Raw genomic sequence first — 12,163 nt, forward strand, 5'->3', positions numbered from 1 at the left:
TACATGATATCACATTATCTTTGTATCAATGTTTGACTCAAACAAAACCCTAAAGTTTTTTTGTTTTAATGTGCAGAAAAACCCTAACATGCCCCTCAACAAGTCAGCCTGACATTAAAACATTAAGCAGTCCCCCTCAAACTAGACTTTTCTTGTCATAGCCTGGCCTACATATAAGACATTATATTACATAACTCTTCAGATTTAAAATCCTGTGAACTAAAACGGCTCACCTTTTCAGAGAATAGTTTTAAGTATTGTCTGTATTCAGCTTGTTGCTGATTAGACCCCCCTCAAGTACAGGTTGAGCTGAATTTTGGTAAAGTCACCACTCCCCTTCTAAAAACAAATCGATTTCCAATCCATCCAAATTAGTGCGGGGTAAAACTTGAAGTATGACTGTGATCCAAAATTGTGTTGACTCACAAAAAATATTTTCATTTTCATAATATCAAGTCTTCATCTCATGACCTAATCCATGGTCCATCTGACAATAGTAATGACATGAAGTATTTCCTTTAATGGATACTTAAGCAGCTTTATACTCATTTATGTTTAATTTATCTTTTTGAGGGATTTATTTTCTCAAAATTAATTTAATTACAAAGATACGTAATATGTCAAATACAATAACATAATAATGATGTATGAGACATGAGTGAAAGTCTACTGGGAGCTACTCAAGTATCTACACTCCGTCAGCCAATTAAGGGTAATTTTCTTGTGAACAAAATTATAACTGTTTTGTGGACTATATGAGGCTGCACTGTCCTGTTTGGGGAGAGGAGTTCCAGCCTGTCCTTCAGGCCTTTTCTCTGTGGACCTCAGCCCCTCCAGCTGCTGCATCGACACACATAAACTGAGCACCCCCCTGCTATACCACTTAGCCAGTATCTCCAAAAAGTGCTGCAATGTCTATTTACTCAATGATGATTTAAACTCAGTTTCAATTAATTCAGTTTAAGATATGACCACAATAACTACAAAAAACGTAAATAGAAGACATTTTATTCACATTTCTTATTGTACAGATGTGGAGGGAGGATTTATGTCATTGTTGAGGGAGGTAATCCTGCTGCTCAGAGGTCTGTAGAGAGCGTTGGCTCCCTGTAGACAGCCCCCGGGGTCACACAAGGCTTTGAGACCTCAGCAACTTGACTACAAAGAGATGAGAAGAGAAAAACAAATATGACATGATTTAGACAAAAATAGTCTTTCACATATCAGGATGTAAATAGGCGTCTCTGGTTGTTGTTATATTCAACAGTAAAAGTTTGCTGCTCACATTACTTCACGTCAGATCAATTCATCTAAGCATCGGGGCATCTTTGGCAGGTGTCTGCTGGTTTACTCAGCATATTTATTGCAGTTATGCCATCTGCAACTATGAACATAACTACATTACCGCACATGACAGCGCATTGACCGAGTCATTTACCTGCTGGTGGTGAGAGCCTTCTGAGAAGACATGATGACAGTGGCGGGAACCGACTCTCTGCGTCCATCTCTATTGCAGTAGTAGTTGCTGGCAAACTTGTGGCTCGGGCCCACTGGCAGTTTGGGTGGTGGCTGAGTCCTATAGAGAAAGCATTGTTAACAGAATGAAGCCGTGTCTCTGCTGTGAAAAATATCGACTTAACGGTGACTGTCTATTTGTGGGGGAATGTCATTGTAGGTAGTGGTGTCATTATGAAGAATAGAATATAATTGGAGGGATGAAACCCTCTTTAAATGGTCACACATGCAGAGCACACAGCAAAACATTGAAATGTGTTCTCTGCTTTTAACCCATCCTAGTACTAGGAGCAGTGGGCAGCTATTGTACAGCGCACGGGGAAGGATATAGCATTGTCAGTTTGAGTAACAGATCCATGATTTTGAGAGTTTCTTGGGTTCAAAAACAAAACAATGATTAAAGCAGGGGTGGGGAACCTCCGGCCTCCGGGCCGTATACGGACCGCGAGACCATTTGGTACGGCCCTCGAGGTAATTTATAAACACACGCAAAAAAGAAAAAAATTAAAGAACTCTAGACCGCAAAATAATTAAACAAGCGAGTGCCTGTTTTTCCTGGCCAAGGTCAGGGTCCTTGAACACAACACGAGCCTAACATGTCATACGTGGTATATGTCTCGTCTGACAGGGGTGTAGTGCTGATGGAGAGCACCAGAACGCCGCTCCGCCACTTCAAAAATTGCAGTACCCATAGAGAGGCGAAGTCCCTCCCTTTCCGGGGGAGCTCCATGGGACCTTATTTCGGAAAAATTATGTATTGAAGTCAATGGAGAGAGAAAGATTATCTTTCGATTCCGTTTGAATTGTGCCACGAATTACACATAAGATGTTCGTCAATTTAAAAGATAATTTTGCAAGTCAAAAAAAAAAAATGTGTCGTAAAACTGTGAAGTAACACTTTTGTTGTGTGAAACTGCTCTATACATCTCCCGTCTCGCACCACACACCAAGACGGCCGTCACGTTGGCACATTTCACTTCTTTCTTTCAGAATGAGGCAAAAAGTATTAAAAGAGGTGAAAATCACTACAAGTCTGGGCATGTTGAGAGCTGTACATACACAAAAAAAATAAAAAATATGAGAATAAAGTTAACAGGTGTAAAATACTATATGACAGTAAAAAAAAGTTGTTATTAATAAACAAGAATACAGTTTAAAAAGGGGAGTGATTTGTAAAATATCCATAAAGAAAAATTTCAAAGTTTTGTTTCATATGTTGAGAGATGTATCCATAGAGCTCCTAATGTTGCTCTCAAATTGCACCAGATTGATGCTTTTAACTTCAACATTTAAAAAAAAATCTTCTCGGGGGAACATGCCCCCCGGACCCCCCTAGAGGAGGTTAGGTCCATGTTCACATGGATAGGAAACTAAATACATTTGCACACATCTTGTGTCCATATCTTTCTGTTTTGGTGGTCATGCCACAACCGTGCACATGCATGCATATGCGAGTCATGGTAAGATATCTGGATTAAGAGGTTGCTTTTTCTTTGCACAGCATGAAAGAAAGGCGAAATGAATGGGCTGTGATTTTAGTATTTTTAAGCAGAGGTCAATCATTTGTACGGCCCTCGGAGGATGTTGAAAATATTGAAATGGCCCTTGTGAGGAAAAAGGTTCCCCACCCCTGGGTTAAAGCATGTAACTATTGACGAGGAAAGAAAATGGTCTGGTAGTAAGTGGCAGTGCTGCCCGAGAGCCACATTACAAGACACATGCATGAAATAACTAATCTACTTATAGGCAGCAAGACAATTTATTCAAATCAGTTTCAGATGCCCACAAGACCCTAGGAAATGAATACATTAAATCAGTCTGATCCAGGACGCGTTTGCAGGTGCTGTCCTCCTTGTTTTTACACTATTTGGGTTGTATTTGTTTACAGAGATAATAAGTCAGTGTTTAGCGTTAGGTGAGTATGTAATAGCACTGTTGGGAAGCTAAGTTAAATTGGCAATTGACAACATAATTGCTTTATCGTAACATTATGAAGTTGATTGCAGGGTGTAATGGCTCCATCGGTGTTTACATTAAACACAAGTGTACAAAGTCTTACCTCTTTGCAATCTCCCCATATCGCAGCTGGAGCTTGCCTTGCAGGTCATACTAGAAAAGAAACATCATTACTGATTTATGCTTAAAAACGCATGATATAAGACATAATCATGTAGCTCTCATCCAACTCAGCTCGACCGGTTTGCTCTTAAAGCTACCTAGCATTAGCACCCTCGCGGTCTTAAATTAGTACTGTTCGCCCATTTAAAGCAATAAATATCCAGGTAATAAATCAATATTCATGTCACAGTAAGTCGCAGTTCAGATAAAACGTTTGTATGCGATTCTTACCCCCGACAGAAAATTTCGGAGCCTCTGGATGATTTTGGTAGCAGTCGCCATGTTTGCTGTTGTGAAGGACACAGGACTTCTTCTGTCAGACTAAAGTTTCTCATCGCGTTAGTGACACCTGTCGGTCCGAAAGGAAAACTACCGACACACATAAAGCACTGAAGTTTTGAAAATAATAGTTGTTTTCACCATTAGTTATCGATATAAATATGTATTTAAATGATCTGCATTAAAAGTGAATGATGTGCAATGTATTACTGTAGCATGTTGCTATAGCCAAGTTTGCCTAATTTCTTAGAATGTATTAATACCATTATCTTACATAATATGTTTACAGCCTACTATGTTTTTTTTACAGCAACAGAACTGTTTCAGAACATTGTATGCGACTCAACACAAATATCTCTCTGGTGCAGTTTCCTTATCTCTCACCTCTAAACCTTTATGTAATACGCCCAAGGGTGCTGAAAGCATTCTTGCTCTGTTTTTAAAGTAACTTTAATCCCCGATTCAGAAACTGCTTCACTTGGGAATTTCACTGTTGTACAGAATAGGCCTATAGACCAGAGTCCTGCATTTCAATATAGACTGATACATTAGTCCAAATAATGCAATATGTCATTCTGTTAACATTAAGAAATAGATTCTGAAACTGTGGAAATCAGACTCTTTCCCCTAGTTTCAGACCAGGTTAGGAGAACTGGCAATCCTCCAAAAGGTTTTTGACAATATGATAATGTTACAACACACCCAAGACAGATTTATTTTGTATAATGCTCCTTTTACTTTTTATATTGCAGCAGCGTAGCGCAAATTATTTGAGATCATGGCTCTAGTCATCTTTCTACGGTCTTATTGTCTTGTCATTAACTTTATCGTTAATTAATCTGTCATCGTGGGTGGACATTATTGTCCCATTTTTTTATTTTGTGTGTCTGTTCTTTCCCTTTCTGTGTGGTAAACAATGAAAGAGAACACAAAACACCAGTGGAGTCATTCTAAGGATGAGTCAAAGAGAAAAACACATTTTATTTGTTGCACAAGAAAACACAGTACAGGGCGACAGGGCCGGTATACCATGCAATCAAGTAATACAGGTGTGTGCTTGTCCCATGCAGCATGCACTGAACAGAAGAGTGAACAGGAGAAAACATGCACATGTACAACAATTTGACCTGCCAGTTTATTCTTTAAGAGCAAGTTTAACACCAGCTGAGAATCGTGTCTTTGAGGACCTCCAGTGAATGAAGTTTTTTTCAAGCATTGAATATATTTACATTCACGTAGATACAAGGGTATTCAGATAAATCAAGGTTACATGCACTGCAAAAAGGGTTCCCCAAAACTTTTAGCCATACGATATTGGAAATAATACTTGCATATTTGACGATTGTTAGATTTAACTTTGAAAAGCTTATCCTATGCTCAGCTATTTTCATTTTTCTATTTAATTTTAATAAACGTACTTCTAGAACAATGACGTGTATTTTCTATTCATCCCTCTGGAGCATTACCTGCCCTAATTTGCACAAAATAGATTTATACATATATATATTAGATGTACACATGGCCATCATCATCCCTTTGCCTGGATAGTATTGTCATCTACAAACAAATATATTTTCAAAAGGCTCAACCCATGAATTAAGTGCATGTAAACACACTCAATGCTTCTCAGCTCGGTGCTAAATTACTCTTTATGAACATTTTGTAAAAAACAAAACAAAAACGGATATGTTACTCTGATGAGTGTTGTTTCTTTCGTGGTATCAAAGAGGGTAGTTTCATCATACAGCCACAGGATAGAAAATGTTTGTACAGTACATAGCATGTTTGTTCGTTGTAAACAATTCTGTCAGACTGCAAAAATAACTGAGCCATTCAGCGACAAATTCTCTGTGCTGCTCGCTGACACGACAACACTCTAAAAGGTTGTCATCTTGAGATTTTAGGAGGAAGAGAGACTTAGGTTACACATCAACAGCTCTGAAGCTTTAGAAACAGAAGACTCAGGAGAAAGTTGGTACAAAATTCAGCAACAGCCACTGACAAATAAGACAATAAACCTCAAAACTCAGGAAGTACAACCAAAATACTAACAGCCCATTCCCTCAAGTCAGACTTCCCATTGTGCATTTCACATCCTTTAACACATCTGGAATTATATACACCCTCGTTATCAAAATATACATCAATATTTGTACAATACAAAGACATAAAACATTTGTTCAAAGAAGCCCTGGATTTGGATTCAATGTAAGGATGTGTCCCTCTGCCATTTTCAATTTACCTTCAACATTCTCTTACAAAATTCATGTCAAAATACGTTAGTGCACTTTTCCTTTCGATGTAAACATTACTACACGGTAAATTAAGTAGGAACAGGTCTTGTAGGCATGGTGTCTCTTACATGCTCATCTGAAAAAACAAAGACGAAAGCTACAGTTTCAGGAAAAGATACTCCAAAAATACACAAGGTTGCAATACTTTTCCAGGTACAAAATGTGTTGATATTATAGGTAAGAAAAGACCAAAAAATAAATACTCAAATGCTTTCAACAAAACTTTGAAGAAGACGTAAACTTCAATTTGGCTGCTCTATTTCCCCCCCAGTAAATTGCATGCTTTGAGAAGAACAATTTATTACAGCGAGACGAGGCGCCATGCTGAATCTGTGTTTGAAGGTTCCATATAGTGAGCAAGAAAAATATACGTTTGAGTTACCTCTACTATATGGTATCACACTGAGATTATATCGAGTAGCAACAGAGCAAAGTGTGTCGCATTCTTCATCCTGAACTTCAATTTACAGAAAATGTTGTCAAGACTGCAATACCAGCGGGAAACAACACGTACTTAGAAACATCCATTGACATTTCTGCCTTTAACGATATGGCTTAGAGGACGCTGCACTGATAGCATGGCACATAAAACCCTTTTTGACTCGACTAAATCATGTAACAGATTGTACTTTCTGTGTGCAATATTACCCTGCACTGACCTGTTATAAACTCGAGAAAATGTTTGCTGTGACCACGAATTCACACCGTAAGAAACATGATCAACAAGTAAATGGAAGAACTTTATCTTTCACAACTATAGCACTGCTGTTTTCTCCACCAATGTGATTTTTGCACAAACTACAGTGTCTGACGAGTGCAAAAAGAGAGTAACACGTTTTTTCCTTTCATGCTAATTGGTGCTTGGTAGCTTTGACTGCAGCAGCAAAAAAAATACTATTGTTGTATATTAAAGATACAACTGCTGACAATTCATCAGACGTTGACACATCAACCATGTTGCTCACAGTGTGAACCAAAGGTCATTCTTAGGTTTCTGAAGATCAACATAATAGCAGTAACCTACTCAAAGCTGCACTGTTCAGATCTAAATTGACACTGAAAGAAAAACTAGTACCTTTTGGTCCTACAACAATTATGCTGATCATTATCAAACTACTCTGTACTGCAACAATGTATTTAAAAAATAGACATTTATACAAAAAGCAATCCAGTCAAAAGACAAAACCACATTTTATGGATACAAAAATGTTGACCCTTGGCTCTTTAATCAGACCTTCCCTCTTTCATCATTACTAACTCATCATAGTTTATATATGTAATAAATAAGACCAGCAGGTCTGCAATGCCTTGAGGCAAATTTGAACAATTAAAAAAATTCAAGTAAAATCATCTCCTTACTCAATTAGTTCATGAAGTTTGTAAATGACTTTACAACTTTGAAAGACTTTAAATAAAAGATGAGAGCAGTTGAAGTTAGTGCAGTGGTGAGTCGTCACTTTTCAAATGCCCTTGTTGTGGAGTTTCCTCTCTGCACTCAGTCTTCTCTTTGGAGGGACCAACCTGAGGACCAGTGGGGGGGCTGTCTGCTGCCGGACTGCAGCTGTTGTCACAAAGAGGACGTCCTGCCTGTTGTGGCTGGGAGGAAGGGGCGCCCGCCTGCGTCACTGCTGTCTCGTTGTTGGTGTCCTCGCCGTCTGAACATGGCTCCCACTCATCCTGCTCGCTCTCTGTTGAGCCCTGCACGGCGATCTGGGGCACCAGAGTGAACCTCCTGACCACCGGCACCTCTGGCTCCACCTCCACGCTGGTCTGGGGTCGAGTGAGGGTCCAGGCCGTCCCGTGCCGATGCTGCTGTTGCTGTGTTTGGGCGCCCGGACCTGGGGTGCTGGATTTCTCTTCCGGCTCATCAAAGCTCACCTCCTGCACTGCTTCCTGTTTCTTAAAAGAGTCTCTTCGCTCTGATAGGTTGAGTTTTCGCATCACGACCAGCTGCTCCGATCGTTCCATCCCAGAGTCCCTCAACCTCTGGCTGCCGATGTACCCCCCTAGCCTGCTGAGATCCACACCAATGTAGGACCCTCCACAGGACCCCTCAGCCTCCAAATCCCCCAGCAGGTCCCCCTCGCCGTAAAACGGAACCTCCAGCGTGTGACGGCGGGGGGTGTAAGACTTTTTATCAGCATGGTACACACCAGACAGCTTCTCAGCGGACTGTACCCTCTTCAGGAGAGGAGAGCGGGGGGGCTCGGCGCTGCGGGGCCGGACAATATGTCTGACGATGGTGGGGGGGGACAGAGTTTTGCCGTGGAAACTGTGAAAGCCTTTGGCAAAGCCTGAGAGTGGAGAGGGAGAGCGCTGAGGAGAGAGAGGCTGGGCTGAGGAAGAGGAAGAGTTGCAGGCCAGGGGCGAGGGGGGGATGTTGCTGGTTGACTTCCGGCGGCCCGCCTTGGTGTAGCGCTGCGTGCTGAGTTTGGAGCCCAGGCCGTGGAGAGAGCTGGGCCGGATGTGTGCTGCGGGAGAACTGGGAGAGCTGGAGCAGGGAGACGTGCTCTGAGGAGAGTTGTTGTCTGGGAAGCAGAGGGAAACTGTTTCAAACATTGAACGTCACAAGAGGCAGAAAGATAAGATGTATTTTATTAATCCCAATTTGGGAAATGTTTTTGTTGCAGCAGCATAAAACAAAACAAGGCATTGCACATAATAAATAAACTATTCTAAAATATAAACATCTCAAAATAGAAGTAGAAATAAACCAGCATTAGAGAGTAAGACAAATATACAGATGACCAAGAAACCTCAATATTTAAATCATATTTACGCACAGCCAGTTGTAAGATTCTTACAATGGCACTAGATCTCTGGATGTTATGAAATTAATATTGCAACAAAAGAGCCTCTACTCAATATACATTTTCAGATGTTAGAGTCAGGAACTCTTTTAACTTCATCATGAATAATTGTGCGGCCACACTGCTCACCACAGGCCTGATGGTCGGGGGCGGGGCTCCGGCAGGGTGTGGAGGGGCCGGGGGAGAGGCTGTGTGTTGGGGAGCCAGGAAGACTCTCGCTGGAGGACACTGAGTGGTGGAGACCCGAGTTAAAGCTGCGACTGCTGTGTATCACTGTGCTCTGCTTGGACAGCTTCTTTAGGATGCTTCGTCGCCTGGAGGAAGAAGATAGTCAGGAATATGATATTGTTTATTTTTGTTAGTACAGCAGTGGCACTGACACCAAGCTCGAAGGTGATTCAAGAATCTGTGTTTGTTGTCTTGATTTTAAAATGCATCTATAGAAAATCTAAATATTATTCTAATGTGTAGTTTTTAGTATAACCCCTAACATTTGGAAGGCCCTTTTGGCAAGCCTCATCTCATTACAGTCATTCACAGGCTGTAGCACATATCCAAATAGCAGTTCTTGCACAAATTATTTTTCAACACAGTATATTATTTTCTATGGTGTTTTACATTGTAACAAGTGGTATCAACCCAAAAATGGCTACAATAACTTATGAAACATAAAACCGGACAGGGATGGGCATTGTGTATTTATTTAATAATGTTCTAAGCCCTTACAACACTTCTGTTCGTGTAGAACTGTTGGGAGAAAATATTCTCCAGTATAATAGACCAAACCTTGCAGTGAGTGAAATCAAAGTAATACTGAGTTGCTGCTAAACTTCACTTCCCGGTGTGTAACACAAGAGGGAGACAAGAGACTGTTGCAGGTTAGTTTCTCTGATGACATCCACCATTTAGCAATCTCACAAAGTAAACAAACGATGAGTAACAATGCAGAGCTGCAGGGAACAACACAGAACGGAAACCTCAGATTCTCACCTGTCGTAATTATCTCTCCTCTTGCTCTTTCTGCTGCGTCGAGCCATCTTCCCTTTGTGTTTGGTCTTCCGCGCTGGACCCACTTTGATTGACGTGTTCTCCAGTGCTATGGTCTGAAGAGACACCTTGTTGCCACTCTGCAAATTTCATACAGAGCAATGAAGGAATCAATTGTGATACGGACAAAGGGAAACTTTAGTATGAATTTCAAGCGCAGTGGTAACCAGTGTTGAGTGAGTCGTTGTACCTTCAGTAGCAGTTCTATCATCTCAGGGTGGACCAGGCCCTGGACCGACTCTCCGTTGACGTGGGTGATGAGGTCTCCAGTGCGGAGCCCTGCCTCGTAAGCTGGATTCCCCTCCTCCACACTCTGTCAAACAGCAGCAGCACAGTGAGGGTAAGGAGAGGAGGTTATTGTGACTATTACATAAACAGCTTTTTTATACTCTTTCTTCTGTTATTATAGTGAAGCTAGGCCTGTCACAATAACTACTTTAGTTAGACAGAAGTAAAATGTGATAAAAACAATATTATTGTCATTTCAACACCATTTTATCCCATGTTAAATCATGAAGATTTAATAGCATTATAATGTAAACTTTTAATTATTAAGGTGTTAAAATATCCTAAGTAAATACAACTCAAATAAAATAATACCACAAAATCAAAACAATAAATAAAATGTACTCTTGGGTCATATAACAGAAATGTGCAATTTCTAAAGTAATTAAAAAAGGTAGGGATAACTCGTCTATTGTCTATTCTAGTTGCTCTATTATGTATCTTTGCCACTTAATCATTATATCGACATGACTGATAATTATTCATAAGATATCCCTATTTTGTGAAACCTCGAATAGTAAACCCTACAATAACGTTGCAATATCGATATTTAGGTATTTGGTCAAAAATGTTATAAATATTAAGGTCATGTCCATTAATCGTATGATAAGTTGATAGCGTAACTACCCTGACAGGCCTAAGTAGAGCACATTACTTGACATGGACACATGACTTTTATAAAAGCCTGAGCACAGCTGCGTATTTTTAATGACACCCACCGACACCATGTGATGCACCGTGTAGACATCGCTGTCGCCCATGTAGACCCGGATGGCCTGCAGGGTGAAGCCGTACTTCTTCCCGGAGGTGTGGATGATAATGGGAGGCCTCAGGCTGCCCGGGCTGAGGGAGAAGTCCCGGCTGGGGGAGGAGTCCCGGGATGAAGGGTTGGAGGACAGAGAGCGAGGGGAGATGGGACTGGGCTGGAGGCCGCTGGGCGAGTCGTCTGAAACAAACAAACCATCAATATCCTATGAATATGTCAAAATGCACCGCCTACTACCTCAGAAAGGGGATTTTAGAATAAAAGGTTAATGAATATTGTCCTGTTCAAGGGGTGGAATCCTATTTGTTTTATTGTATTAGTCACTTTCATTATGTTCTAAATATAGGCCTGTTTACGTCCATGATAACCAACATTATAAGAGATGTAAAGCTAATATTTTGTAACATGTAGCATCAGTGACTTATTGTCACATTAGTTCTGTCTTGGTTAGAGTTGACTGATGAGTTTTGATGTTAACTACCTGTAGTGATGATGAGGGACAGGGCTGAGACGGAGGCTGATTTGGGAACCTTCCCTCCGCAGGGCAGCCTCTGTCTGTCCGGCGTCTCCAGCTGGTTACCGAAACGTCGAGGGCCGGTCGGCTCTTTGGGGGACGAGTGTTTGGCCCCGGTGCTGTTGCTGCGTATCCTGATCCTCCGAAGGTTTGACACGACCACCTCAGCTGCAGGTTACAGTAAAACATAAACAATATATAAAAACAATGTTGCTTCTAACAGGGGCACTAACACATGTTGTGGATTTAATGTCAGACACACTCAGTCAGTCTGGATTTACCTTCATCATCAGTGGAGAGGGCGAAGCGGGGCATGGTCTCCAGGCTGTGGGTGCTGCTCATCACCAGAGGGCTGGTGCTCCTCTCAGACTGGGAGGAGCTGGAGGAGGCCCGAGGGCGCAGGCTGCAAACAGACAGAGACCAGTTCAACCAGTAAATCAACAGGTTCAAGAGTGATCACAACAACAGCTCAGTGTACTGACTGCTAGCTGCTTTCACACAAACCCATGACAATGCCTTTAGGCATGATTACGTT

The 12,163-nt window shown here is 41.2% G+C and overlaps 2 protein-coding genes across 3 annotated transcripts in view; both read right to left on the reverse strand.

Annotated features, from left to right (window-relative positions):
- Nucleotides 1–992: 992 nt before the first annotated feature.
- ndufa7 (NADH:ubiquinone oxidoreductase subunit A7) lies at nt 993–4,020 on the reverse strand. Its single transcript, XM_034147498.1, has 4 exons — nt 3,865–4,020; nt 3,575–3,624; nt 1,439–1,576; nt 993–1,158 (listed from the first exon to the last, which is right to left on the reverse strand). The coding sequence occupies exons 1-4, from the start codon at nt 3,913–3,915 to the stop codon at nt 1,080–1,082; spliced, it is 318 nt and encodes a 105-aa protein (XP_034003389.1). The 5' UTR covers nt 3,916–4,020; the 3' UTR covers nt 993–1,079.
- An 840-nt stretch (nt 4,021–4,860) lies between these two features.
- Nucleotides 4,861–12,163, reverse strand: part of mast3b (microtubule associated serine/threonine kinase 3b) — a 37,648-nt gene continuing 30,345 nt past the window's right edge. For both annotated transcript variants that reach the window (XM_034147107.1, XM_034147108.1), the window contains 7 exons: nt 11,910–12,031; nt 11,596–11,796; nt 11,068–11,294; nt 10,254–10,376; nt 10,007–10,143; nt 9,146–9,330; nt 4,861–8,734 (listed from right to left, as the gene is read on the reverse strand). In XM_034147107.1, the coding sequence (XP_034002998.1) occupies nt 7,641–8,734; nt 9,146–9,330; nt 10,007–10,143; nt 10,254–10,376; nt 11,068–11,294; nt 11,596–11,796; nt 11,910–12,031 (2,089 nt within the window). In that variant the 3' untranslated portion in view covers nt 4,861–7,640. The remainder of the gene's footprint in view (nt 8,735–9,145; nt 9,331–10,006; nt 10,144–10,253; nt 10,377–11,067; nt 11,295–11,595; nt 11,797–11,909; nt 12,032–12,163) is intronic.

The sequence above is a fragment of the Trematomus bernacchii genome, unplaced genomic scaffold, assembly GCF_902827165.1.
Source record: "Trematomus bernacchii unplaced genomic scaffold, fTreBer1.1, whole genome shotgun sequence".
Lineage (NCBI taxonomy): Eukaryota > Metazoa > Chordata > Actinopteri > Perciformes > Nototheniidae > Trematomus > Trematomus bernacchii.